The sequence below is a fragment of the Cinclus cinclus genome, chromosome 3 (assembly GCF_963662255.1).
Source record: "Cinclus cinclus chromosome 3, bCinCin1.1, whole genome shotgun sequence".
Lineage (NCBI taxonomy): Eukaryota > Metazoa > Chordata > Aves > Passeriformes > Cinclidae > Cinclus > Cinclus cinclus.
This window is the reverse complement of record NC_085048.1, coordinates 14,010,583-14,038,565: the sequence shown is the minus strand read 5'-3', so window position 1 is coordinate 14,038,565 and position 27,983 is coordinate 14,010,583. Positions and strand designations below refer to the sequence as shown.

The 27,983-nt window shown below is 38.9% G+C and overlaps 1 protein-coding gene across 2 annotated transcripts in view; it reads right to left on the bottom strand.

Annotated features, from left to right (window-relative positions):
- Positions 1–27,095, bottom strand: part of ROCK2 (Rho associated coiled-coil containing protein kinase 2) — a 96,487-nt gene extending 69,392 nt beyond the window's left edge. For both annotated transcript variants that reach the window (XM_062489694.1, XM_062489693.1), the window contains exon 1: positions 26,931–27,095. In XM_062489694.1, the coding sequence (XP_062345678.1) occupies positions 26,931–27,080 (150 nt within the window). In that variant the 5' untranslated portion in view covers positions 27,081–27,095. The remainder of the gene's footprint in view (positions 1–26,930) is intronic.
- Positions 27,096–27,983: the final 888 nt, after the last annotated feature.

Here is a 27,983-nt window from a genome sequence, read left to right as displayed (position 1 = left end):
GGGCAGTACAACTACATACATATACAGACATATCAGAAGTGATGCCTGGAAAAAAAAATTAAAACGTAGAGGATAAAACAGAACAAGGGTTGACTGCCCAACCTTTTTTCACTTCCCATTCGACATGATAATCCAGCCTGGAATGGGTGGTTGTGCAATACTTTGTGCACTCTTTCCTGGATGCAACTTCACCTCTTGCTCAGTGAAAACTAAAGCAACAGAATTCAGTGTTTAAAATTTCTCTTGAGTATCTTAAAACCTACTTTCAGGTACATTCAACGTTCTAGGAACTTGACTTTCATTACTGCACAGACAATGTAAAAACCACTCACACTGCAGTTTCTGAAATACCATGACTGATTATCAATTTTACAGCTGGTTAAACCTCATTCTAGTCAAAAAAGGCCATTTGTTTTGGTAATACTCTAGATGGTAAATCTGAAATAAAGTGGGACACTTGGTCTGACATTTGCATAACGAGTTCCCAGAACATTCCTCTTCCCAATATTCTAGCTGTAGGTGCAAATCAAACAATTGGGTGTGCTTATGTATACAAGATCTTTTTGTTTGCATTTGTGAAAAGGAATCACATCAAATTGGCAAAGGAAACTGTAGTCCTTTTAGAAGAGATTAAAATCATGATGTTCCTTAGACTTTCACTGCTAAGAGTGAAAATAATTTCAAGTTATAGCCATACTTTAAATACAAGATTTATCTTTAAGAAAACTCTAGTGTCTTTTTTCCCAGACATCTCAAATCTCAGTATCTCAATTTTTAATTTAGTTTTACTTGCACAATTTCACCAGCCTAGGAAATTATTATTTTCAAATCCAATTCAAAAAAGGACTTATCTCTACTAACACAAGCACTATTGCAAAATTCTGAAATTAGAGCAAATATGCTTTTTTCACAGTAAAGGTATTATTCCTGAGCTATTGTAAACCTGCTTTTATGTTCATTACAGATGCAGTAAAATCAAAGATTTTGCTCTACATATGCACACTTGTTCTTCTATCCATGAAAAATGTGATTTTCAGATGGACATACAAGTCTCTGAGGTCTCAAGAAAAAGTCTCACCCAAACCCACCACATTTTGAAGTTGATATGTACCTTTACTGTCTTTTACTCTTCCAGACAATTCCTGGTTCCTAACTTCCTGTACACAAATCAAGAAAATGGAGGTACACAGATGAGAGATCACATTTTCATCACTTAGAGGTGCAATGACCTACCATGCATCTTACCCTCTAATACTTATTTCTAAATTTTGGTATCACCCTATACTACACAGTATACAATTCTATATTTAACCCATCTCTTCACTCAGAATGCCATCACTCACAGTGGAAATACTTTAGTCACCAAAATAGAACTCCTGGAAGCAGTAATCCTTTATGCTGAGTCATTGATCTGAAAATATAATTTTAGTTCTTCGAAAGCATACAACTTCATTATGTGTCCTAATCACCCATGTTTACATGTACTTTTCAGAAACACTGAATTACAGTTACCACAACAACAACTACTTGTGAAAATTCATTAACATGCAGCTAATCCCTGCTATTCTGTTTGACCCCACAGTGACTTCAACACATCTGAATAACAAATCTGTCATGGAAACCTGTTTGAAGAGTACATATGATTCTATTTGCCTAATAGTAGTAACATAAAACTTCTACAAAGGATAGGCAAAGAAGTGTTAGACAGGCTAAGAAATACTGTGGTCACTGAATTAGAAGATATTTAAGACCTGTTATTAATCATCACATATAGATTAAAGTTTGGCATGAAAACAAGATCACATTTGCTCATGCAAAGGATTTGGAAGAATGAAAATCCACAGACAAGTTTCTACAGTAAATCATGATACTGAAAATCCAAGTCAGTATTAAAATGACCAAAAAAAAACAGGCCAGAGTTTTAGCAGACATAATGCAGGCAACCAATAGTAAAAAAGATGAAAGGATCAAAAAGGATTACAGAGGGAAATGTCAAAGATCATTCCAAACACATTTTGAAAGGAATTCTAAATATTATCACTTAGACTTGGGCAAAAGGAAGAAAGGAACAGTTAAAATTATTATAGCTTTTTCAGTCTGAACATCTTAATTCCAATTATAAACCAATGTTTCTGCACTTACTTCAATTCCCATTATTACTAAAATATATCATAAATAAGGTATTAAATTATTTCAAAAAGAAAGAAGATTAATTAAATGGAAATTTAACTCCCTAGCTGACCACTGATTGATAAGGTTGGAGAAACTGAAGCCAATTATTTAAAAAATTATCTTTTTTGTAAAAGCCTAAAATCATACTAACACAAAATAGTGCTAGAATTCTAGAACTAGTTCTAGACTTTAACAATTTTTGTTCATAAATTACTTCATTAAAAGGACCACGTTGGGGATTTTTGCAGATACTTCTACATGCATATGTAAAAAAATAGCCCATAGGGAATCATAAATTGAATCAGATTTGATGACCTCTTATCTGAGTCCTTTCCAATATCAACAAGTGAAAGAACCATATGCCTTGAAGTCACTTGTTGAGCCAGCAAAATAGATTACTTTCAGGTCATCACCAGCACATGCACACCAACACAGAACATGATTCATGATTTCTAAATTGTTTCCAAAATTTCCCACATTACATCCATGTGAATAATGTGGGCAGAAATCATCTGAAAATGGAAGTTGTTTTTTTAATGTTAGGTTAGTGGTTGGACTTGATGATCTTAAGGGTTTTTTCCAGTGTTAATAATTCCATGAAAAGCAATTCCAGTAGCCTTACAAATCAAGAGTGGAGGATGCCAGCACCTCCAATGTGACAGCACAGACAAATGGGAAGCCTTTCAGGTAGACAGCACAAGCTGAGTAGACAACAAACAATAACAACAAAATGGGTTCAGGGGAAAGAAAAAAAAACTTCAACTCCAAGAGCACAATCTTTGCCAAGAGGACAACCCTGACTACAGAATCACAAGTGCCCCGAGTTCCCAGAGAAAGATATCCTACAACAAGCCAATGAAGTCTTCCCTGTGCAGACACCCAAAGCAGTGGCTGAGCATCGTGCAGACTATAGAGCAGTATTTTATGGCTATGGCTGTTTCTGAGCAATGCCAGCAGTGAAGACCATGCCCAGAGCCCAGCTCAACCTTAACCCTGTACTGCAAACCCAAAGGTGGATGATCTCAACAACTGTTACTTGCACTTCCCATTGCAACTCAAAACGCCAACACACTTCTAGGCGGAAACTTCTGGTGCACGATACCAGATTAGTGATGCAATTCCTTCCTCCTCCTGCTTATGAATTTTCACTCTATACCAATGTCACAGCTCATATCTCATCCATTCTGCAAACACAACACTCAGCTAAGCAACTAACATGCTTTGTTGGGAAATAGGATCAGTTTAATAAAAATGCTGCCTTAGCATCCCTTTGCTAGGCACCCTGTCCCCTGCAGCCCATGGTGCAGTGCTGAGAGCAGAGCAGCAATGGTGGCCAGGGCAGGACACAGCCACTCTGGTCCTGTCCTCCACACTTACAGCTGTGGTCAGGAACAGGGGCTTTACGTCCCTCTACACATTCAGAATTCCCTCCCTGTGCCACGAAGCCTTCAGAGATGCTTCCCCACCAGTATTTGCTAGCTCTTTCCTGCCACATCATGGTAATTTCTCTTTGCCTCAAAATTATAAAGGGGAAGAAAAACATCCACATCCCCAAGACAGCACCACAGACATTTTCAAAATTACAAAATTGTTCTTCGGTTCCATGTGAAAGTCAATGCTGCCCTCAGAGCAACAGCCTTATCCTTATCTCAGACATGGGATTCCATTCTAGCTGCACAAACATTACCCTTCTTCACCAAAATATAATTTACCAGAATTCGGGGTTATCTGCTAGGAAGTACTGTTTTGCAGATCCATTTTACATTTACCGTTGTGATATTCAATTAACAAAAATACTAGTGAAAATATTAACTCACTCCCTTTGTTAAACAGAAGTATTTTAAATATTAAACCTCTTAATAGCACAATTTTAGATTTTCTGTATTTAAAAAATGTGATAGGAAAAAATCGACTATGGGAAAATTACCAGTTAGTATGTAAAAATCATTCTGACCTGACATTTCCAAAAGTCTTCCAAGTTCTGAAGCCACCCATAAATTTGCAACCATGCTTTGCTATATAATGATTTTAGGCCCCTCAGTTACCTAAATTAAGACTGTATGTGCAAAGTTTACAGTATGACATTTTCATCCTCTAAAATGTTTATGAAATTATCATCATACTTTATTTTTAAAACCTTCCACTCACCACAGGAAGTAGCTGAACGAAAGCAGAACAGGGTACCTGCCCACCCCTAGGAACAGCTGCTCATATACTATCATCCAGTAAGTACATGATTAGAAGGGAAGTTATTTAACTTCCTGATCAACCTCAAATTTAAGGTGGTACATAACACAGAACGATCTGCATGAGCTATGATGTGAATGTTTCTGTGAACAGCATGAATTTTTAACAACATCAAGACTTGTATTTTATCCAAATAATTCATATGTCAAACTTAAAACTCCAAGTGTGATACTGTACCTTGCTAAACTGACATTTACAATAGAAAACACTAAAGCAACATTCAGTGTAGCTGTGACAAAGTCAATCGTGATGCGCTATGAAAACTCACTTTCTGACTGCATAACTATGGCATGCTGTAATTATACACATTCTTCCAACCAGTCATAACCTTAGTAAACCAACTCCCTCCTTTTAACTTTTCTCACCAAGACAAAAACGGAGGACACATTCAGAGACCTTCATCACCCCCTCCAAAAGCCCTAGGACACAGCTGCCTTCCAGCTGCACAACCTTCCCGCTGACATGTAATGTTTCACTAAAAGATCTAGGTCCTTCCCTGGACAGAAATGGACTGAATGCACATTTTAAAGCATGGCAGAAGATCCAAGATCAATGGGAATTTATGCTGTGATTTTTTGGGCAGTTCAGAGGAACATGAAGTACTGTCCCCATAAATGCAAAGGTAAGCCATTCTGCACAGCAGGCAGGAAAACAAGGTAAGTGCTCTCACAACTTCCACTTGCAAAACAGACTGCATCATCTCTTTATGGTACAGAAATAAGGAGGAGAGCTAAAAGCTTCTTACTTCTTTGTGCTGCAATACGACACTTCAGTCAAGATCCATTTTGCTTCTACTGAAGTCAGCAAACTGTCTTATTTTAATTTTAAGGCTTTTTTTAAAGTGGTGTTTTGGCTGATCCAGTAATACAATATCAGAAGTAGATTTTTAACAAAGCCATGCTCCTGTGCTACTCTTATCTCCTGATCTTTTCTTCTTTGGGTTTCTTTCCTTCCTTTAGCTCTGTATCAGCTGGATTCCCAGGCAACATTTCATTTTCTCAAAACCAATCTTGCATTATTTTCATGATTTGTCATTAACTGCTCTCAAAATTAGATGTTTGACCACAGTAGTAGCTCTTCTTCAGAGTTGCAATGTCTTACTCAGCCAGCAAATTCGCAGCTCTTTAAACTCATCTTATCTACACAGTCCAGGTTGCCATGTCATTTTTTCATACAAATAACATTTTTCTTCATTACATGTGAAGAGATCTTCAGCAATGTTTGCTGTTCTTCTATTCAGATTACATAGTAAAAAAACCTTTTCAAACCTTCAGACTGAAAATGCCACAAACTTTTCAACATGATGAACTTTTTTCCAGCAAAATCAAGCTTTTAAATAATACTTTTCAGAATCCTTCTCTTTAGATTACAACAGTTCATCTGTTAATTTTTCCTCTACATGCACCTACAGGCCTTGGGAGATCAGGAGTTTTGCTCTGACCTTAGTGTCTTCTTTACTTTGCTCTTTGAAAGTTTGTTGGTTTTCAGTCTACTCAATGGCAAAAAACAATACTCCAGTTCTACTTCACAGCTAAACAATGACACTCCACCAACTTCACAAAAGCAGAGAAATTCCAAATAACTACTATCAATAACCATTTAGAAAGAAGCTCAGTAGATGTGTTGTATGAAATGATACTATCTCAGCATAGAGATACTGAGATACTTTCTGTGAAAGTATTACATATACTGCACAGTTTAAGTTGTAACTCTGTTATAAACATTTAACTTCCATATGCTGCAAAGAGAGTTTTTGAGTGACCATAACTGCATAGTGGAATTTGACAGAAGTGGCCAAGATAATTTACTGACAGTGTTTTTTAGTTATCAAATGTTTGACAGAAATATTATTTAACAGCACTTCAAAAACTTGACTGGGGAGCAGAAATGGATCTAGCCTGGCAGCATCTCCTAAGGAGGCACAGACCACTGCATAAACCACTGGGGTTTCATCAACAGAGCACCTGGGTGGCCGTATGAAGTTAGAGCTTTACACTCACAGTATTTATTTCATGTAATTTCTCGGAATGCAGTTTATAGCTTAACACAGAAATCTGTCCAGTCTTTTAGTTTTAGCTCTGTGATGTCATTTCATCTCTTGAAGAAAATAACAACCTTCAGACAATTAAGCCCTTCATTAAAACAGTTATGTAAATGAGAACATTAATACATTCCTTCCATGACGTTAGCAATAATGCACCTACCAGATTTATAAATAAACTCAAGGCATTCTATGCCTCCTACATCGCCTATCTCCATCTCTCAACATCTCAAAATATCTGGCTTGCTCAAAACAAACTGTCACAAGTACTGCAAACACTAACTATACAGAATGTATAAAAGTATTTTATAATAACACTTTTTAAAAATAAAGTTTTTAAGTCTGAAACTCATGCTTAAACATATTAGAATCAATTAACATAATTTAAACAGGACTGTCTTAAAGGTAAAATGAGAAAATGCCTAGTTGTATGACCCTTGGAATATATGATGAAGTAGTTATTTGCTACATCTTTTGCTACATTTGCTAACAAAGCCTGAAGAACTTCCACAAATAACAAGTGCTGAAATGCTGAAACTGTAAAACATGTTGGTAATTGCTCTGTTTTGATTTATTGAAGAAAAGCAATCAAAAATAGCTCTGTGGGGAGGGGTTTTGAGATGGAGTTACTGAACAGCTTGTACTTTTCATTAAGAGTGATAAATATTGATAATTTTTATATAAAATAATTATCATTATATGACATTTGAATATACATGCTGCATCAAGGACAAGTGAGAAAGAACCTTTTGAAGCTTGTTTCTTTTCATTTGCCCCAGACTGCAAAAGACAGCCATTACGTTGTTGACCCTATTAAGAAGCAGTTGAATAAAAACCACAGAGAAATGGGAAGCTCAGGCCTATGCTATTGGTGGTATCCACCGCAGTCAGGATGGATGTCTCAAGAACTTACTCCACCCAACTCTTCTCAAAACAAACTTCGAAAGCAGGTTAACACTAACATTTGCTTCCAAAGCTGTGTGTTGCAGGCACCTAACAATGAGTAAGTAAATTACAGCAACCCACAGTAATTTTCAGAGCTGCAGATTAACCAGTCAAGCAGCATATGTTTGCATACAGAAGTGATCTATTCAAGGTCTGAGGATGAAGTTCCAGGACAGTCTAAACCAGTCTCCCTATCCCCTAAACAAAAATCCCCACCTTTGCCTCAGCACTTATGGCTTTCTGACCCTGAGCAAGCCAGTTTAGGGAATTAAACTGGACAGGTCTTCTGCTGCTTTCATTTTTGGCCATTCAGCTCCGTAAACCTGCTCACTGCAGGGTCAGAGATGTAAAATAATCAGTGAAAAGGCAGCAGAAAGAATATTAGTGACCAAGGCAGATTGGTCCCATGCATGGGGACTTACTCCTGAGAAAATGTCATCTCATTCAAACCCCTGAAAAACAGAGAGGGGGAAAAGTGCGCACAAAACAACAAAAAGCTGTAAAGAACTTGCTTTTTTTTTATTCTATCAATACAACTTCATTTGAAAAGAAGCTGTATCGAATCTTTAGAACTGACTGTTTCTTGGCATACTAATCAGTCTAATCTGAATAGAAAATATTTAATAATTCTGTAAGAAAAATAAGTAATAAAATAAGCATACTATCAATAGCAAATAGTTTACCCACAGAAAATATTTTTGCTTCACTAAGTTATGGTTCACATCCAAATGGACAGATAGATCTCTCAAGAACAAAACACTCCCTACATATTTTAGAGTAATACAGTAAGTTCATTTTTCACTTCCTGCCAAACATAAAAATAAAGTCAAAATGTCAAAACAGTGAATATTTATACAACTATACAAAATCCCTTCACATATGCAAATAGTACCTTCTTTTGCTTAGGAAATAGAGCCATAAAACCAGAAACTGAAAAGGTGGGAGATAATTTTAAAGAAAATCATATTGACCTACGGCACAAGGGTCCCCTTTCAGCTGTAAACACACAGAACTATACCAGTAAGGACATATTTTGGGAAAATATTAATTGCAAACTATTGTCCTCTACAGAGAAACAGTAACATCACCTCTTCCAAGTAATTTTCCTTTCTCATTCTATTTAAGGCAATGGTCATGACCTCGCTCATAAAAGTGTTGTTTGGATTTATATCAAGTTGTTTGAAAGAATGTTTATCCTGAGTTTCATGTATCCGCACTGTCAACTTGAAAATCTCTTTCCTCCCTACCCTTAAAAAAAAAAAAAAACCACCCTGCAAAAATCTGAACAACGTTTTTCCTCCTCAACTTCCTATCCCATACTGCAGATAAGCCTTATTTATTCAACTTATCTTAAATCTTGCTGGAGTGCTGCCATACAATTTTATGGACATGAAGATTTCTGGAGCCTAGTCCTGCTGTACCAAACGCTGCAGTGTTACTCCACAGCTAGGCCAGCTGTCTCAAAATATTTGCCTCTGATTCCTGTAGAAGATTTAGACTTTGCAAATCTATCTCAACATTCCTCAAGGAACACATCAACTGGCCCTTACAGTGTCACCACACCAGTGAAATCTCTCACCTGAAGACTGTGGCGTAAAATTACATTCCTCTTGAGCAAAGAAGATTTGCAAAACAGAGATGAGTTTTATCATCTTTGTTTGAAAGGCTAAGATTTTGAGAGACTGGTCCAAAATTAGGCAATGAAATTCCACAGAATTAAGGACCACAGAAAAATTCACCATCTTTTCTAGCACAAGGTTCCTCTTTTCTAGTCAGATGCTACATTTTTCCGACAGGATTTACCTCCAAATACCACAGCTGAGGAAGCTGGCATAACAAATTTGGGAAAAGCAAATATAATTCCCCAAACTCTGAACACAAAGAGAGCTTGCAGCTGTGGGGGCAGCCAGTGCTGCAGGTCTGATACAGACTTCAGTTTTCTTCACTTATATTAAAATAATTTTTAATGCATTTCATGACACTAAAGTGTGTTCTTTCAACATCTTAAGTGTGTTGCAGAAAGTTTCTCCTACAAACAATAAAGACGTTAGCAATTACCACAATGACTTACAAAATTCACGCTTAGGAAGCGCTAATTAGCACTCAAAATTTTGATATATATTTATTCCTTTGAAGATGACCAGTGTGCATTTGGAGAAAAAGGGGAGAAAAAGATAGCTATTTTTTGACAGTTTGGGTCGAAACTGCTTTTCAAAGACTAGCCTAGTTAAGGTAGTGCAGCTTGTACCAAGATGAGCAAAGTGTGTATAAAATCAAAGTAAATTTCACTAAACGCTTGGCAAAATGAGACAAACATGAGAAAACATCTGTCAGCCAATATCACCTGATTAAACTTACTGAAACACTGAAGGGAAAGAAAAGACAGGTAATATATATATTTCCTCACTAAAAATACTGAAAAATACTTATTATTATTTCCAGTGTTAGATATTTGTGTTTGTACAACATGTTAAAAATTCAGAAAATAAACACTCAGATAATCATAGCAGAAATTAAGAGTAACACATTTTTATAACTACTCAAGTAAGGCACATGAAACAAATCCCTGGCCAAAACTCACTTTCAGTAAAGAAATACTGTCTTCAAATTACAGACACGTATATGTATATGTATATGTATATGTATATGTATATGTATATGTATATGTATATGTATATGTATATGTAACAAGAAGCATTGTAGACTCCAACCAATGATCTCAAAGAAAAGCTGACAGCACCACGGAAAACATTCGGTGTTTTTCAGACACTGAAAAATGTTTTTAGAAAAATAACAGAAAGGTTCTATCAACCTGTTCATATTTACAGAAGTGATAAATCAGTAATTTTAATTCTGTGATTTTCATCACAGCAGAACAGTTGCAAATATTCCAGTTATGCTCCAAGTTTTACCTGGATATTCTAGTAACAGAAAAAAAACATCTGGAGTCTAAAAAAAAATAAAATCATCACTGAAGCTGGGACATCTGCCCTTTCCTCTTCCTCCAATTATTCCTCCATAAAGCATACAAAACTCACTCCAAAAACATAATGAAATAGCTGAGAAAGAAGGGGCAGAATTCCACGGAAATGAGTTGAATGTATTACTGAATGCATTTCTAAATTTCACATAAAGTAAACTTTTAGGCTTCAAAGCAGTAATAACTAAGCTCCCAGAATTACATGCTAACAGAACACACATTCAAACATTAGCTCTTAGATGTCAGTAATCCACTTGAACAGAACATATTTTTGTTAGGAAATAGATTTCGTTTGTTAGCCTCAACTGAAATGGCTCCATGTTGCTCTAAGATGAGAAGAGAGATTAGAATGAAGTGGGTACAACAAGTATCCTACATATCAAAGAGATGACAAGGAAAAATTACACAGTCCTGGCAACAACCACCCAATCCACAGCCCTGTGGACTGAAACAACCTTATGTCTAATTCTGGGCCTATAAGTAGTCCTACCCACTTAATTGTATTTACTGAAACATTTTAAGTTAAACATGCATGTAAGGGCTTGCAAAACTGCACTCTAATAATATTTCTGAAAAATACTCCCCCTAACCCAAAGTGTCTTTCAAAAGACTTCCAGGAATCCAACTCTCTAGGATCCATTTCATTTTCATGATTTGTTAAGTAACAATTACTTTGTTAAGTAATTTTAAAATCCATGTCTGGGTATCTATTCTGTTTATCTAGGGGGAATGAATTCAAACAGCTGAAGAAGCTTCCGAGTATGACAGAGAAATTTGTATCCTTTTATTGTGAATAGATGATATATTCACGTTTTGACAACATCTGAACAAGTACAACAATAGAGATTTTTGATCAGCTGTATTTGATTTTTGACATTAGCGTTGTCAAAAAAAAAGCAAATTGTATGAAAATAACTGCCTAATGCTATTTCCTGGCACCCTCACTTCTCTGAAAAGAAAATTGCCTTTAGCTTATCTGACCAGGAGATCTAGTATCTACAGAAATTCATCCTGTCATGGTTCCTTCATTCAAATGGTAAAAAATATTTTTTACAACCCTCAATCTGCTACCAAAACAGAGCTCTGAACTGCCTAATATCAGGCTACAAATCAGAAACAAACTGAACGTAAAACTAACTGTGGTGACACTGCAAGTGGCTATTCTCTCCATAAATTGTATTTGACATAATTTTACAACATTTTCAAGCATGAAAATCAAGAACAGCAATTCCAGTTACTGCAGCAAACTATTGGCCTGCTTCTTCATAAGAAACTTATGAAGTCCAACAAGGCCAAGTGCCAAGTCAAGGACATGGGCTGGGGCAATCCAGACAGGCTAGGGGATGAAGAAATTGAGAGCAGAAGAATTTTGGGGTGCTGATGGATGAGAGGCTGGACGTGACCCAGCCACATGCCATTGCAGCCCCGAAAGCCAAATGTGCCCTGGGCTGCATCCAAAGCAGGGTGGGCAGCAGTGAGGGAGGGGATCCTGCCCCTCTGCTCTGCTGAGACCCCACCTGCAGTGCTGCACCCAGATGTGGAGTCCCAGCACAAGAAGGACACGGAGCTTTTGGAGCAAGTCCAGAGGATTTGATGAACACCAAGATGATCAAAGGGCTGGATCACTTCTCCCATGAGGAAAGACAGAGAACTGGAGTTCAGCCTGGAGAAGAGGCTTCAGGGAGACCTTACTGCAACCTTTTAATATTTAGAGGGGGCTGGTTGGAAAGACTAAGAGACCTTTTAGCAGCACCTATAGTGACAGGACAAGGGTTAACATTTTTAAATTTAAAGATGGCAGATTTATAATGGACATAAGGAGAAATTCTTTATAGTGAGGATGTTAAGACACTGGTTGTCCAGAGAGGTTGTGGATGTCCTGTCTCTGGAAATCTTCCAGGTCAGTTTGGATGGGACTTTGATCAATCTGATTTAGTGGACAATGTCCCTGCCCATGGCAGGGGGATTGGAACTGCATGATTTTAAAAGTTCCTTAAAAGTCAAACTGCTCTGTAATTCTGAAAGAATTCTGTAAGCAGTACTGAAAATGATACATCAATAATCAGCTATTTCCTTAATTGGTAAATGGTACCCATCATCAAAAATATTTCTTTTGCCAACTGTAAAATTAAACATTTATTTTCTGTGGAACCTTTAGAATAATTTTATCTATTATAACTATGTCTACCTCTCCATCAAACCTAGAAGCAAAACCTTTTTTCTTTAAACAACAGTGTCCCAATGCCAAGACTACCCTGATGTAAGAGTATAAAATCAGAAAATGGCTTAAGTGTAAGGTCAAATTACTATTTATATAATTTAATTCAGTCAGGTATCAAAGCCGGCTGCAGTGGTATCAGTCTGCTTTGTGCCAGTGTAACAGAACCTACATATTGGAGATGAAGCAATATTAACACAGCACTAAGAACAACTTTCAGCTAATCACTAGCAGCCAACAACTGAAATTAGTCATTTTGGCATTTCTTATGTTGATGGATTCCACTATTTCCAGAAGAAAATATGAGCCAGTATTTATCTTTAAAACAAGCATGTTTACTCACAGACTCCTGCTTTTTTCCTAAAATAATAGATTAAAGCACAAAAAATCCATTTAAATTTGCTAAATTCAAACACAGGCAAGTATTAATCAGAATTGACTTTTTATTAGTTTTTTTGAAAAAAAAACCTTTTCCAGTTTCTGTAATTTTCTCTGTACACAGACTAGTAAGAAAATGTGATACTAACCCTTAATGTGATTGTAAGATTATTTCATTCTTTTATTCTCATTCTCTTTTCTCCTGAATTTATGTTAGCGTATTCTAGCTGAAGTTTTCTGCAAACTGAAAGAAGCTACAGTATTTCCAGAGCAGTACAGAAATTTTTTTTCCTGGCCCCATGCTCTCTTTAAAATTTCATTACCAACACTGTGGTAGGACACGCAGATGATGGCCTGCATTCAGAAAAAGTACACTGTATATCTTAATCAACAAACACACCATCCACTTGGAACCTAGCTCTTTGAAGAAAGGAGATATGCTGTAGAGTTTTTAGTTTCCTTTGGAGAGGTTCAGGATTGTAGGTTTTTTTGGAGTTTTTTTATGTTATTGTGATAGTTCATAGACTCATAGAATATGCTGAGTTGGAAGGGAACCACAATGACCACTGAGTCCAACTTCAGGCCTTGCACAGGACACCCCAAGAAACCCACCATGTGCCTGAGAGGATTGTTCAAAAGCTTCCTGAGCTCTGTCAGGCTGGTGCTGTGGCCACTTCCCTGGAGAGCTGTTCCAGTGCCCAACCACCCTCTGGATGAAAAACTTCCACCTGATAGCCAATCTAAACCTCCCCTGACTCAGCTTCATGCTGTTTCCTCAAGTCCTTTCACTGGCTTTGAGAGTGAAAAGATCAGTCTGTCCTTCCTCTTCCCCTCTCAGGGAAGTTGTAACTGCAGTGAGGTCTCCCCTCAGTCTCCTCCAGACTGAACAGACCAAGTGACCTCAGTCACTCCTCACACGGCTTCCCCTCAGGGCCCTTCACCATCTTTGTTGCCCTCCCTTGGACACTGCAATAGTTTAATGTCCTTCTTACATTGTGGTACCCAAAACTGCCCCAGCACTTGAGGTGAGGCTGCCCCAGCCCAGAGCAGAGCAGGACAATCCCTCCCTTGCCTGGCTGGTGCTGCTGTCCCTGATGTCCCCAGGACAGGGTTGTCCCTCCTGGCTGCCAGGGCAATGCTGGCTCATGTTCAGCTTGCCACGGACCAGGATCCCAGGTCCCTTTCCATGGCACTGCTCTCCAGCCTCTCATGCCCCAGTCTGTACACACAACTGAGGTAGCCCCATCCCAGGTACAGAATCCAACACTTCTCCTTGTTAAACTTATTATGGTTGGGGATCGTTCTGCAAAGGATTAGCTGAGAAAATTATTCAGGTTAGTTTTAATCCAGGTTAGATACTCAAGGCAATTCACAATACACCAGCACAAATATTGTGTCACCACCAAGGTGGTGCCTCAGGGAAGTAGATGGAGCTACTGCTTTAACTGATAGTGAAACTATTTGTATTAGCCATTTGTTTCTAAATGGATTAATAAAAGTACTAAAGGAGAAAAACAGGTTAAAAAGTTTCTGAGATCACTGAGGCTTAGTTTCTCCCACTGAAAAATTCTCTGTTCTTCAGATTTCTGGGCATTTCTTGTTCTAGCATTAAAAGCTGCTTGGTATCTTCATCTAATTACTGGTTCATTTACATATTCTTCCAAGACAGACATATTTTTGTTAAATACATAAAATTTTAATTGTTTCTACACTTAACGACAGAAGCCCTTAAGTAAATACAAAAACATACATACCTTTAAAAAAAAAATCCACATCTAGACTATTAAAGAATAATCCAGAAAATCTTATTCTAATTAGCAAGACCACCAGAATAGACCGTGTCTGTTCCTCTTCTAAATGTATTAGTCCTAAGGCAGAAGTTAAGTTGCTGCCATTAATAATAATTATTCCATATATATGAGAACACATGTGTCCTCTGTTGTGCCCACCTTTCCAAAATAAAAGGGCCACCCTCTTTGTTGTATCTTCCTTCAGAGCATTATAGACTATCCAAGAGCGCTTAAGCTTGTCTTAATTACTGCTACATTTACATCCACATTACAGACCAGAGTTATCTGACCCAAGCATGGTACTCATCTATTTACTAAGACTGTGTCTGCAAAGTCTCATCTCTTTCTGCTCCTAGAGTATTCAGAAACAGAGAGAACATCCTATACCATTTCAAGGCTTCCCTCATCCCCCATGGACACTCTAACATTTTTGTCTACGGCTGACAGAGATCTTCACAAGAGAGCCCACATCCTCCGGAAGATTGGTCTCAATCTGACAATGAAGTACCTAGTATCTTCAGAATGGTTGGACTACTTCACAGCCTTTTCAAGGTAAAGTTATTACAAGGCTCCTGGACACTGTAAAACTTGAACCACATACAAAATATTCTTTCCAGTTGATAATAGCTCTGCGATGTAGTGGTATTATCTTCATATATGCAGGTATTGAAATCCTGCCTTTTCACCTTGTCATTTAACAGAAGATATGCAGGACTGCCTTCAATTAAAACTCTTAACAAAATTTGTTTACAAACTGATATTAAAAATATCAGCTGAAATTATGGTAGCAAAAAAGAAATTTTAAAATAGAAAAATATTTTTCAGTTTATTTAGCTTCTGTTTATTCCAACATAATCACTTTCCTTTTCTAGCAAATATATCTTTGGAATACAAATAATTTAAAAATCCCACAACTGTTAAATAAAAATATAGTAAGAAATTCAGGACTAATTGAATATCCTCAATTACTTGAGAACGTAAAGCAAAATAGAAAATAGATTTCAAATTCCTAATGGTTTTATAAGTGGAAAACAGTTTTCCCACAGACTCAATGTTTCCTAATGTTTCAAAAATTTTCCTTCAGCTTTGGCAACAAGTGATTCTTATGTGGAAAGGCAAGAAAATATTCGCCTAAAACCTGAGCAGATTAAGCCCCCCAAGAGACATCTGCATCAGCTGCTTCCCCAAGGAATCACATTTTTTACATCTGAAGCAAAACTCATGCATCAAGACCATTAAGGGAAAAAGTTTACATAGGTCTCTTGTAAGCGAAGTTCTGCACGCATCCTATGTGAATATACACAGGTGGAGAGCACATAACCATGATCTAACCAGAAACAGGACAGACACAACAGCGTGGCACTACCCAACAGCAAGCAGAATCACTAATACCTCTCTACTAAAGCAGAATTTAAATGTGGGGGTACAAAGTCCTTGTATCAACAAAAAACAGTTTAACAGCTTTACTGCACTTTGAGTAGGTAAGTGCATGACCCTGGTGTTTCAGGCCATTCTAGACAAAATTGGGTCCCAATGATTTGAGTTCCCTGTCATTCCTCATTACCCTACATGGAAAATGTGCTACATACACCTCACTGTCAAAGGAAGTTCAGACATACAAAAAATTGATTATTGAATGCAGGGATATGTTCATTTACTCAAAGGCCAGCATTTTCAGAAATAACTCAGTAATAACATGAGATAATTGGTGCTGCTCTTGTTTCACTTGCTGCTACAGATGTAGCCTTGGAAACCATCGTTCACTCTGAGCACTGGTGAGGTTCATTTTAAGCCTAAATTGCCAATTATTCTGCTGGTTTTGACTTAAATCACAGATTTACAGAAGGATACACAGAATACTCTGAGTTGAAAAGGTATTCTGTGAATCCTTTTGTGAACCAACAGCAGCACCTGAACCTCTCTGTGAGGCCTCCAGTCTTCTCGCTGTAACCACAGCAATGCTTTTGGACAACCTTGGGCCAGGAACTTCCCACTAGGGACAGGGAACAATACCACACCAGCTACAGGAGAGAACCCCAACAATCTGAGTTACTGTTATTAGATACAAACTTACAGAAGACAGTGATAGTTTACCACAATGACTTTTTCATTACTTTTTCACATGCAATGAAACACAAAGAAGATAAAATGTTATGCTTCTCTCACTATCCATATGTGCTTTCAGCATCAGTGTCCCTATGATGCTACAGCTTCATGCCCTTTTGTTTCTCCCCCACTTCCGTTTTAGAAGACAACTGACCCAACAGTGCTAAGATTTCACACGTGAGAAAAAAAAATCAAGGAATAATAGCAGTAAAACCAATACAAATTCCACAATTCAGAAATTTAGTCTGTGTATAAACGCAAGAAAAGCTCCTGTGTACCAAGAAAGGAGTCCAATTACTTGGCAGCCTCTTCTGATAAACTCCAGAAAATAAGCTTGATATCAAAGTAGAACTAAAAAGGTCTATATTGGAGTAAAATGCGCCTAATACTTTTCTTTAGTCATGCTTCCTACATAGTCCAAGAAGGCAAAACAGCCATTCCTCTCCCCGTGACATTCAGCATCCATTTGATGTAACACACTGATAAATATAAATAACTTCAGCATACATTCACTTGGCTTTGATTTAACAAAAAAACATTTGCATTGCAAGTATACTGCAGTTTTTTAAATTCCCATCTGTCTGTACAACACACTGCACATCTTCCCTCATAAATTTAGAGTGTGATTTCAAAACATGAATACCATATCACCATATGTATTCTTACCCAACCTATACCAAACATTCTTACAGCAATGTGGCATAAGCAGAACAGTCCATTCTATGTAGAAAACAAAAATAAGTTCTGAAGTTGGGCTCAGTGCTGTCTCTGATTTTCTGATTCAGTGAAATCCTGCAGTAGAGTGATATAAAATAAATCGAGGAGCTTTTAAAATAATGAACATCATACCTTACAAAATTTTTAAAGTTACATTTTCCACTTCACATCTGTCAAATTTGCCAAAGATGTTTTCACAGGTAGAGAAGGGACATTTGGGATTTCTGCTACCTGAGAAACACTGCAAGTCACATGTGGGAACAAATACTGGTATTTCTTCTAAAAAAATGAGAGCACTGAAACAGTTTATTTTGACACTTAAATTGCCTTTCTTCAGAGGCAGTCAACCATTAAAATAGATGAAATGATTCACACCTCATGGTGCTACTGTTTCAGGCTTCTACGCACATGAACCATTCTTCATCACAGTGTCCATATTTAGCGGTTTTCTTCATAATCCTAGCAGAAATAATTTCTAAAACAGAGAACTAGCTAGATGTCTATGATTAAAAGGAATTACCAACATAATATTTTTTCAGGAGATTCAGCTTGTATTAGTGTATTTATTACTTACCTTTTAATACAAGCTTAAAATATTCCTGACACAGAATACCACATGCATACGAAACAATGTTCAGGCTGCCTTCTTTGCCCTTACATTCAGGTTCTACCAGCAGAATTCTGACAATGGAGTTCTGCTGTTTCCCACCCTCACTGGCAATAATGCCACATTTGCAGAGTCAAGACAAATCCTTCAGTTCTAGGAAGATGATGAGTGGGGAAGAAGGAAAATAACTTTAAAATGCAATAAAAATAACCAGATTGCATATAATTAAACTAATACTGAAAATTTAACTTAAAGGCAATTTTTAAAAAATGGCTTTACAAAACTTAACATTTTAGTAGTAGGATTTTTTTTTAAAGTGCAGTTATTTTCAGATCTCCCCATCAGACCTATAGCTCAGTTCAGGTGCTTGTAATACCAGCATGGATGCATGTCTTAAGTTTAACAGAATTATTATTTTGTGCTCACAGAGAAAAACAATTAACATAGAATAATGTTAATAATAATCTCATTAATTAATAGCAGCAGCTGCAACGCAATAATAAACTGTCAGTACCTCCTTGCCAGATGAGTAATTCAAGCAGTTGTTCTCAGTCACTTTTCATATAAAAGAACATAAAAATGGGGGGGGGGGGGGGGAGGGGGTATTTTATGATCCAGGTTTATACACCTAAAGAGGTCATTAAATTGAACAGGCCAAGAAATAAAAACTACAGCTTAATGCCTAAATGGGCTAACTTTTACTGTTGGAGAAGGAGGACCCAAGATGTTCCCTAAAGGAAGCAGATTGTGCATGCATACCCCTGGCATTGGAAAGGTTTTCATTACTCATTAAACCAAAAACTTCCAGTTATTATTTCCTGCTCTTCTCCATTTTCCTAAACCATTCGAATGAATAATTCTATTCCTAAATTGAGAGACTTCATGGTTATTTTATCAAAAAAGTTTAAAATTCCACCAAAAAAACCCTAATTCAGAAGTCAAGCATAGTTACAAAATTGTGCAAGGGCTGCAACCAATATGAAGCAACACTACAAGATCTTTTATCTATTTACTGCAGCTTGTTTCCAATGACTTTAGCTCCACAGTCTAGAAGCCACCATATAGAGCCTTCGCTATATAACAGATGGTGATAAAAATAGTTTACAAATAAAAATCTGTGTCCTAAACATGAAACAAATGACAAGGCTTTTCTCCCTAATCTTGCACTTAACATAATCAGCACTAAACTGAAAACAGAGACTAGTACAAACCAGTTTCAGAAACCACAAGGAAAACCAGTTTAAAACTATTTTCTGTATGAAACAGAATATTTTCATAGCACAGGCAAGCCAAATGTTTGTATACCCCTCAACCAAAACCCATGCTATTAGTATTTCTAGAGCACAATCTCTTTGAAAGCATGCACATACACAGTACTGTGAATTTATCAATGCAGCACTCTTCATTTCAAACAAAAGAAAAATAAAGAAGGCCAATCAAGTTGTACAGTACCAACAAACACAAGCAGATTTCCAAATTCAGAGCCCATTCAATAAAAAGAATTCCTAAACACCTGAAGGTCCTTCTCTCTATATATTCCATACAAGGGTAAATCTATGCTGTAAAGAGAACTATGTTTGATATTTAATCAACAATTAAGCTATAGACTTTGGACGTCTACATGTAAAAGCAGTGACATGGACAAAGAACAATGAAGTGCTACAGCCTTTAAATAGTAATCAAGATTTTAGTTAACCTTTAAATAGCATTTGCAAGAAAGTGTGGAGGCATTTTTTTCCCAGTTATTTATTTATCTGGTCACAGTAACAGTCAACATTATGTGTTTTGAGATTAAAAAAATAAGAGTATTTGCTAAAGCTTAGGTTTCCTTTTTTCATAGTTGTTCAAGCCTACTTTCATGTCTGTATGTGACCTCCTCTTCATTTCCTCCTGAAGAAAAGTACAAGAAAATTCTTGTGTTTGGATGAGTCATCCAAACTTCATCTTGCTTTATGTAGGATCCTGTAATTCTGTACTTTAAATACAGACTAATAAAATCAGTACCCATGATTTAGAATAGTCAAAAGGCAATAGAGAATCACTTGATTACCTGAATCTTCAAGGTCTGGAATCAAACACTTGGGCATAGCTTGCTTATGATCATCTTTTTTAATCACATAAGTCTATTCTAAATATTTAATTATTCTCCAGTACATCTTAAAAATAAAGCTTCATCATCTCCATTTCATATAGCTGGAAATGAAGAAAGATTTGTCGGAAGCCATAAAGTGATAGCAGTAAATCAGGGTTCAGACCCTCCCGCACACCATTTTTAATTTTTTTTTATTCTCTGTACCATCTGAACAAGACTACCCTAAAAAAAAGATAATAATAATAAAAAAGGAGATGAAATTACTATACGGAATTAAAGTAACAATGCTGAACACTAACACCATAACTCATTAGTCTCCATCTGGACACACAGAAAACACAAACTATGTGATTGGTTACTTTTTGCAAAAGATTTCACATAGGTAGGTCATTCTACATGAAATAAAATTAAAGACAAGCATAAACGAAAACCCACTGTATGTGGCACCCAGATTGTCTTTCTTCTCAGGTCTATCACCTTCTCCACCCTACAACAAATAAAGCAGAGACTGAACAGGAGGCATGTTCCACATGACAATGAAATCTGTGTCCAACCAACAACAAAACTCCACACTTCACAGACAAAAAAAAAGCTCCTCTCTCAATAGCTGCAACAGTAGCAGACAAACACAGAGAAAATGCTAAATCCATACCACATAAAGCACTGTTACAAACTGAAACTATCCAACAAAATGAAATCTAGACAAAATTCAAATATCACAGTCTTCCAAATATTCCAACTCCTCTGCACATTAGGAGCCCAATCACTGGTTCAAGCATACAGTCTTAAAACTCTGCTAGCAGGTAATGAATACAATGCTGCCAGTGAAGGATGCAGCTAGCTGGCAGGCGGCCGGGCACAGGGGTGGCCACGCGGAGCTGCTTGGACACTGCGCTGCTGCAGCAGCTTCACACACAGTAGGTAAGGCTGGGGAGCCGAGCGCTGCATTCAACCTGTGTTTACATTGCGAACAGCTCATTAAAATAGGTTTATTACTAGCCAAGTCTGCCAATATAAACACTGTATTCTTGTTCTTAACCAATGGGATGTACCAAGAAAAAAGTATTTTAAATAAATTTGTTACCAGAAACATTTGCTGCTTTTCAGTGTAACAGTTTAGAAGAAACCTTAGACACAATATAACATTCTTCCCCCCATAACTCCCCATGCTTATGAATTATAAAAATACACAGGCTTAATTTTTTGTATCCTTCATCATGTAAAACTCTACTACCAAATTTCAATTACTTTAATCTTTAAAATCCAAAGTCAGCTCCTCTGTGACACTGATACATATTTCGTAGATCAAACACTGGCAAGAAATCATCAACTGATTGCTGTGGAGATTGGCTACTGAGGTAGCACTTTTCTTTCTTTTTAAATTAGGCAGCTTTTGTTACAGATTGCATTACTAGACAAAGAGCCAATTGCTTGGGCACTGCTCCGCCATTAGTTAAAACTGAAAATGTGCTTTAAAAAACAGGTTCTAAAGATTATTTGCACACATTACAACTGAAACTGAGACTACTAATATTTGGAAAAGTGAACAGCCCCTGAATTTTTATTCCAGCATATACAAAGCAGAAGAAAACGCTGCTAACTTGATAGTGTAGGTGTATTTATGTTTCTCTTAAATTGTTACAGAGATTGAACAATTAAAGGATACTAATGACACACTCTGCAATCCGATAAACAGAGATGAAATACTGGGAGTGAACATGGCTATTGTGAATACACACACAAAATCTGCATGCATCTCATGTGGCAGTAAAAAGGCCTGAAGCTGAGCAAAATGCTCATTTTGCTTACTCAAACCAGAAGTGAAACACTTCAATCCTAGTGTAGAATAAGACAGAATATAAAAACACATAAAACTGTCAGAAAAACAGCTAACTATATTGCTATATATAAATCCATCAGAGGGGAACAATTAACAAAAGACAGTTCTGTTTCCTTAAGGATCATAATTCTTAACTCTGCAATTTTTATTCTAAATTAATTTACTCTAATTTTTACTCTAAAATTACAGATCAAAAATAGAACATTTATAGAAAGAGTTGGAAACTAAGAGAGAAATAACAGCACAGGAAATATAATAAGCAAGAAAATCTTCAAGAAAACAGAATCATCTGGCCTTCCAGTTACTTAGTGGGCAGTGAATTTTATATCAGATCCTGCTAACTGCTACATTTCCATCTCTTCCCTGTACTCACTGGCTCAAATTAACACAACATATTGTTCTTGCTGATTTAAAATTATATGTGGCAATAAATTCAGGAAAGCGAAACAACTTTCATATTAAATATTAAATACTTAGAAAGTTTCTAAGGCTAAAATCCTGCAAAGGGATACCTTGTATCTGCCATGATGACCTGAAGACCCTGAATTAACAGAGCTCAGCCTAGTGATCTGCTCAATTAACACTCTTGGTATAAGGTTGGCATCTACTCAATTGATGAGATCTTTACGGACAGATGCACTTATTGAAAGCATGGGAGTCACAGCTGTATCTCCAATCCACTTTTCATTAAGAGAATTCCAGGGTCTTGATGGCAATGATCCATGTCGATGAACATCTATTCATGTTCAAAGTAGTGTAAATACACAATTTACCGGTCAGCTTTATTAAAAAAATAAAGGGCAAATTAATTCAGTTTTGGTTTGTGGGTTTGGGTTTTTTGGGTTCTAAGGCATGTGTTTTCTGAGACACTTGAGCACTCTCCTGCTAATCATCTCTCCAATTTTCAGTCCACTATGCTTGCATTTCAGCATAGTCCAGCATTGTGATCACAATTTCACTGCTGCACTGCCTAATTAACAGTTTTAAGAGTTCCTTCTTTCAAAAGCTGATGCAACCATAGCAGAGCAGGCAGAATATACTCCGCAACATTTTACACCTCCAATGTAATGTCAAACTTCAAGCTTAATGCCACAATCCTGAGGCTTGCACTGAACAAGTAAGTCCAAGGGCAAACACCAGCACTCTTCCCTGGACAATTGCACACGAGCAGCTCCAGGCGAAGCACTGCAGGAAGAGGATGGCAAGATTTACCAGAGCTGTTCATCACTACCACTCAACTCAAGAGTTCAGCATGTGCTGAAGTGATACAATTACACAGGGCAAGGAAGCAGAGGTCTGGATTAGTTTTACACAGCCTACAGCGACCTATCTGCTCTTGCTTTCGAGCAGGGAACACTTGCCAACGCACCCCTAGATAACATGTACCAAATACTACCAAAAATAACTCAGTTCATACTGTAGATAGAGCTTATATGCAAAATCATAAATGCACAAATGTATTCGAGCACTGTTAAGCTCTCCTTAAATTTAGCTGTCAACTCGGAACCATTCAGTAGGAATGTATTTATAGAAGGGTTTCTTATGGATCACCCAAGGTCAAATGCCATTAAGTGCTATCATCTATGTGTACATGTGGTACACATAAAAATGTCACTTTGTTAAATTAGTGGATGACACAACTGGCAGAGAAGATACTGTAGCTTTACAAAGTAATCTGCATGATCTAAATGCAATACAGAAAACAGGTTTTCATAACCACTAATGCACTCTTCCATGCCCAAAAAGAGTAAGACCATAGAAAAGCTGTGACAATACCAAAATTATTTATCTTAGCATAGGCAACCTAACAACAGGCTTTCAACAAGATGCAACGAGAGAAAAGAGCACTCAGCCAACGCCTCAATGAGGCTGCAATAACCACTTCCCTTTGTGGATGTCTTTGCTGACACCACGGCACTGAGTACACAGTTCTAGCATTCCTCTTTCCATTCTTTATCAGACCAAAACCAGGAGAACCCCACCAAGTGCTGGCTGAACAGCTCATCTATGCTAATGAGTAGAAAGTCCTCCATTATTTTTTTCTTAATTTAGCAGGAAAAGGGTGGTAATAACTATGCCACACATTTCAGTTGGTTGGTTGTTTTCTGGGATGTTTTATTTTGCCTTCATAACTGCCTGTGAGAACAAACTAAATGCGAAGTTCTCCATCTTGTTATGCCTCAGAATTAAGAACTCATAGGTCTTTTTGGAAGATATGCTTTAATCAAATACAAATAGTTATGTTCAACAAAGGCATTAATAACAACTGTGAAGGCACACAAGATAGGAAAAATCCCATTAGAAAATCTAACAGTCTCTCCTGAGCCCCCGAAGGGAGGTGGGAGGAACATCATCAATCAATGTATTTGGCTTCATAGATTCTCCTGCTGAAGAAACAGATGGATTTGGTCAGCCATCCTGTGGTCAGGAAGGTACGCAAAGAAAGTCTCTTCATCTAGAGCCACTGAATAAAACATCTCTTGATGACAGTGGAATTGCTATCTAGAGAAAGACACCTTATTACCTCAGCTTCTCACGTCTTTCAAATTTACACCATGTGTTACAGATTAACAGCTACTTTTTCTGCTTTTTACAGCTTCCCTAAAATAAAGCATGCACACAAAATGCAGAATAGCAGCTGTTTATGACTTCTTACACTGTAAGGAAATGAATTCCATTTTGAATTCCATTCCACATTTTTAGTTTTGGTTATGTTATTTTTGGAGGATGGAATAGTGCCATTCCAGCTAGTCTTTTTAAGATGCTTTCCCTGACTCTCAGTTCATGTTGCTGTATTTCCACTTTTAACTGAAAACACATTTCCACTTTTGATAATTTGCACTGAGAGTGGGCTGTTTAGTAAACAAGTAAATTTTTCAATATGAATATGACGTTTTCATACTCAGACTATTTAGCAGCACACCAATGGAAAATTAATACCAAACTGCATAAAGCAACAATACCAGAGACCAAAAGAAAGCTCTTTTAAAAATTTTATTTAGGAAATCTGTCGCAAATTTCCTAAATAAGAATAATAAATAGTCCATTATTTCATACACAGATAGGTAGACTGCACAAGATAGGAAATTTGATTGATTAGCATTATATTTTACTTGCTGCTAGTTTTTTAAACAATACTTACAGAGTGCAGAGAACAGTGATTACCCTTACTGCAAAAAAAAATGCATTAACAATCCAGCTGACAGTCTCCCATGGTTAGCTTTCTCAATGTGCTACATGAAGCAATCTACACTGCTAGCAGATAAAACAAACAAGCAAAAAAATCAAGTTCTAAGCAGCCCAGTCTCAATTTTGTAGCTAGGATTTCTCTTCAGACACATAAACATATTTTAGTGTATTCAATCTGTGTCCAAAGCATGGGAGGTGAGAGAATAAAAGAATCATGCTGTTGAGTATAAAAGCAGAGTGTGAAAAAGTCTACTGGGGTTAAGTATTAACCTGATGCATTTTTCAGAACGACTGTACTATTTTTAACTGTTCTTTTTTGGCCACAGGTCAAAGTTTTCCTAGCAAAATACCAAAGTGAAAATGCTGGGAGCAAAGCCCAGAGGCAGCTCTCTTTGCTTTGGCCTAGGCAAAAACTTATCTGAATCCAGTCAGATATGTAGCACTCTTCCCCTCTCCCCTCCATTGACTATGGCTGTCATGCCTCTGAACATCTATGAGAGGAGTAACACAGCACCACAGCCTCGGGAAGAACATTTTTCAGATGTTATAGGAAATTCCTATATTCTCCACACAGCACAGGCAAACATTCTGTTCAGTCAGTTCCTGTATTTTTGGCCAAACAGAACTGAGTCATTTGAAAGCACAAAAAAAGACACAGTGTAAGCGCCTTGAGCAACTCCTGGAAGGACTGGGATTTTCTCCCTATTTTTCGATTCCTCATAACTGGGAAACATTGGAAATCTTTGGGGCAGCCTGGAATTAAAAGATTTGAAGACACTAAAGTTCAGTTAAAATACTAATCATTGTAATACTAATAATGATAATAATGATAATAATATTGATAGCAATAATGACAATCTGTCTCTTGGCTGCCTTTCTAGAGTTTAGATGGTTAAATGGGGAAATCTAGCCCCTTTCACGCTTCTTCCCGAGGGCACAGATTTCTCACTAAAGTAAACTGTATTTCATACACTCACGCGGAAAAATGCTATTTGAAAAAACAGGATACAGACGAATCAGTTTGCCTCAATGAAAAATAAATGTAACCCTACTGGACCCCCCAGTTACAGTTCTCCCTTAGGCGTGTCCCCTTTTCCTGAATCATTTCCACATCACACAGCAACCTCAGCTTCACCAGGGGACGTTTCCCAGGGGGTGAGCGATGGGTGCCCGGCAGCGCACACAAAGGCAGGTACTTCGGGCACCGACACGCTGTGATTACGAGGCGCGAAAGCGAACGGTGTGAACGATGCTGGGAGAGAAAGCAAGGCGCTTTCCTCTCCGTGGATCAGATCTCGCCAGGGACGCTTCTCACTTTCCCCCCAAATAAGATGCAGCTAATAGGGAGCACTCGCTCTCCTCTCACAGCGCCGTGCGCGTCCCCTCGCTCAGCACGGTCCTGGGGGCGAGGGCCGCTCCCGCCACCTCCCCGCTGCCGGTGGCCCGGCCGGGGGCGTGGAGACGATCCTTCGTCCTCCCCCAGGAAAGCACTTTAAGGACGCGGGAGCCCTTTCCTTCCTTCCCGTTCCCTCCCGCCCGCCTGAGGCGAGGGCAGCTCTCCCTTTGTTCCCCCGCCGAGCGCTCGCCCCGGGCGCGGCCGCCCCTCACCAGCAGGCTCTCCACGTTGACCGGGGAACGCGGGTCGCGGATCATGGACTCCAGCTTCCTCTGGCGGCCCTCGAGCATCCCCGCTGCCGGTTCCAGGGCTTCGGCCGCCAGGGTAGCCGCCGACATCTTCCCCACCGGCTGCTGGCTCATCCTCCGGCCCGCCTAGTGCCGGGCCCGCGGAAGGCACTGCGCGGGGCCGCCCGGCGGGCCTAGCGCGGCGGCGAGCCCGGGAAGGGCGGGGGCGGCGAGGCGGGAGCGGAGGGCAGCGCCACCGGTGGCCGCCGCCCGGGCATGAAGGGCGAGGGAAAACGGCCGCTGCTCCGCCCGGCGCGGGGAGAGGGAGGGGAGAGAGCTGGAAGGGAGGGACGGACGGAGCGCTTCCCGCCGTTCCCCCGCCTCTCCCCGCTCAGGGCGTCCCTCGGCAGCCGCCGCCTTACTGCCCGCTCCGCCGGGACATCGCTCCGAGGGCGGGGGGAGGCGGGCAGCGAAGGAGGAGCGGCCGCCGCGGGGTCGGGCTCAGAGCGCGGCTCCCTCTGCAGCTCTGACCGGCTGTTGGGGCGGGAGCGGCGATCCCCGCCGGCCCCGCTTTCTCTCGCCACTCTCTCCGCGTTCCGCCCACTCCGGCCCGGCCTCCCGCTCCCCGGCCCCGCGCAGGCCGCCTCCCCTACCCACAAGGCCCCGCTGCGGGCGGCGCATTGTTCGGCGCTCGATCAGCGCTACCCTGCGCTCGGCGGGGCCGTGCCGGGCCTGGGGAAGGCTGCCGCTCGGGGACGGGGCTGTGTGCGACTTGGCGTGGGACATCTCAGCCTGCCCGCACGGCGCCAAGCACACAGGGGAAAAAAGTGAAAAATATTTGAGAAGGTGGGCGGGCAGCGTTTCAGATTTTCAACAGTGCTCGTGGCATGAATTCATGGAATGGTTTCGGTTGGAAAGGACCTTAAATTCGATTAATTCTAAGCCCCCTGCCATGGGCAGTGGCACCTTTCACTCGGCCAGACTGCTCAGAGCTCCGTCCAGCCTTGCCGGCCCGTGTCAGTGATGGGGCATCCACAA